Here is a 1,516-nt window from a genome sequence, read left to right as displayed (position 1 = left end):
TGCGATGGAGGATTCACATTGTAAAGGATATATTGGTAAGTAAAGAACAGAGGAAAGCAATACTGACTTCATAAGCCAATTTTTTAGACCAGCTTAGTCTAACAGTATTAAACATCAGCTGAGATATTATGATGCGATGGAGGATTCACATTGTAAAGGATATATTGGTAAGTAAAGAACAGAGGAAAGTAATGCTGACTTCATAAGCCAATTTTTTTAGACCAGCTTAGTCTGGCTTTGGGACTCTAAACAGGGAGTATACCAGCACCAGCCTGAATTTCCCTTGCTGAAAAAACTGCAAAGGTTGAGTGTGTCTAGCTTTGGGACTCTAAACAGGGAGTATACCAGCACCAGCCTGAATTTCCCTTGCTGAAGAAACTGCAAAGGTTGAGTGCGAAGGGCATACACTCGTAAAAGTGTCCATGATGAAACACATAATGTCTTGTCTAACAACTGTGTTGTATTCTACATTGTTCATTTCAGATTTGGCCGAAGTAATGTCAGTCACTCAAGCCCAACCTACGCCAGGGCCTCCTAAGAAAACTGATGACAAGTCATTCTTTGATGTAAGTTGACATTAATTTATTTCTCATATCATTTATACATATTTCTAACTCTCATATTTCTAACTCTATATTTTTATTCCGTTACATTTTTGACTCCATTCATATTACCTTCTCTGAATATAAGTGAAAACCGTCCCTCCTAAGAAAACTGATGACAAGTCATTCTTTGATGTAAGTTGACATTAATTTATTTCTCATATCATTTATACATATTTCTAACTCTATATTTTTATTCCGTTACATTTTTGGCTCCATTCATATTACTTTCTCTGAATATAAGTGGTGAAACCCGTCACCTACATTGTTCATTTCAGATTTGGCCGAAGTAATGTCAGTCACTCAAGCCCAACCTACGCCAGGGCCTCCTAAGAAAACTGATGACAAATCATTCTTTGATGTAAGTTGACATTAATTTATTTCTCATTATCATTTATACATATTTCTAACTCTATATTTTTATTCCGTTACATTTTTGGCTCCATTCATATTACTTTCTCTGAATATAAGTGAAACCCGTCACCAAAAAGCAGTCCCATGTCTTTAGGTGGTGGATAGTGTATATTTCCCTTTCATTTGTTCATTGTTTATTTCAATTCTATGTTTACAGCTACGCACAAACAGGCGGACATACAACTTCTGTGCCAACGATGCTGCCAATGCTCAAGAGTGGATTGAGAAAATCCAGGCCTGTTTGCAGTAGATAATATCTAACCCTGGATTGTACTGTACAACATGGAAATCCAACTGAGGCCTTGTTGTATAAGTCAATCCTATTTGCAGTTAAGTACAGCTTAAATCATCTTATTGCATAACCATTTCTCCTGTAAAAATCCAGCCTGGATTTTAAAATTCCAATTGAGGCCTTGTTGTATAAGTTAGTCTTATTTGCAGTTAAGTACAGTCCAAATCTTTTTGTATAAAATACCTAAGCGGTGTATAAATTCAACCGA

The 1,516-nt window shown here is 36.0% G+C and overlaps 1 protein-coding gene across 2 annotated transcripts; it reads left to right on the top strand.

Annotated features, from left to right (window-relative positions):
• Positions 1-97: 97 nt before the first annotated feature.
• Positions 98-1,472, top strand: LOC103522867 (myotubularin-related protein 13-like). Of its 2 annotated transcripts, none has more exons than XM_008487954.2 (3): positions 98-167; positions 484-566; positions 1,174-1,472. In XM_008487954.2, the coding sequence occupies exons 1-3, from the start codon at positions 137-139 to the stop codon at positions 1,264-1,266; spliced, it is 207 nt and encodes a 68-aa protein (XP_008486176.1). In that variant the 5' UTR covers positions 98-136; the 3' UTR covers positions 1,267-1,472. The 2 variants fall into 2 exon arrangements, with proteins under 2 accessions (XP_008486176.1, XP_026688573.1); XM_026832772.1 differs by lacking the exon at positions 484-566 and adding an exon at positions 881-963 and having other exon boundaries at positions 104-167.
• Positions 1,473-1,516: the final 44 nt, after the last annotated feature.

This window comes from Diaphorina citri, unplaced genomic scaffold, assembly GCF_000475195.1.
Source record: "Diaphorina citri unplaced genomic scaffold, Diaci psyllid genome assembly version 1.1 scaffold12204, whole genome shotgun sequence".
NCBI classification, from domain to species: Eukaryota; Metazoa; Arthropoda; class Insecta; order Hemiptera; family Psyllidae; genus Diaphorina; species Diaphorina citri.
The sequence above is the reverse complement of the archived record's forward strand: the minus strand, read 5'-3'. Positions and strand labels throughout refer to the sequence as shown.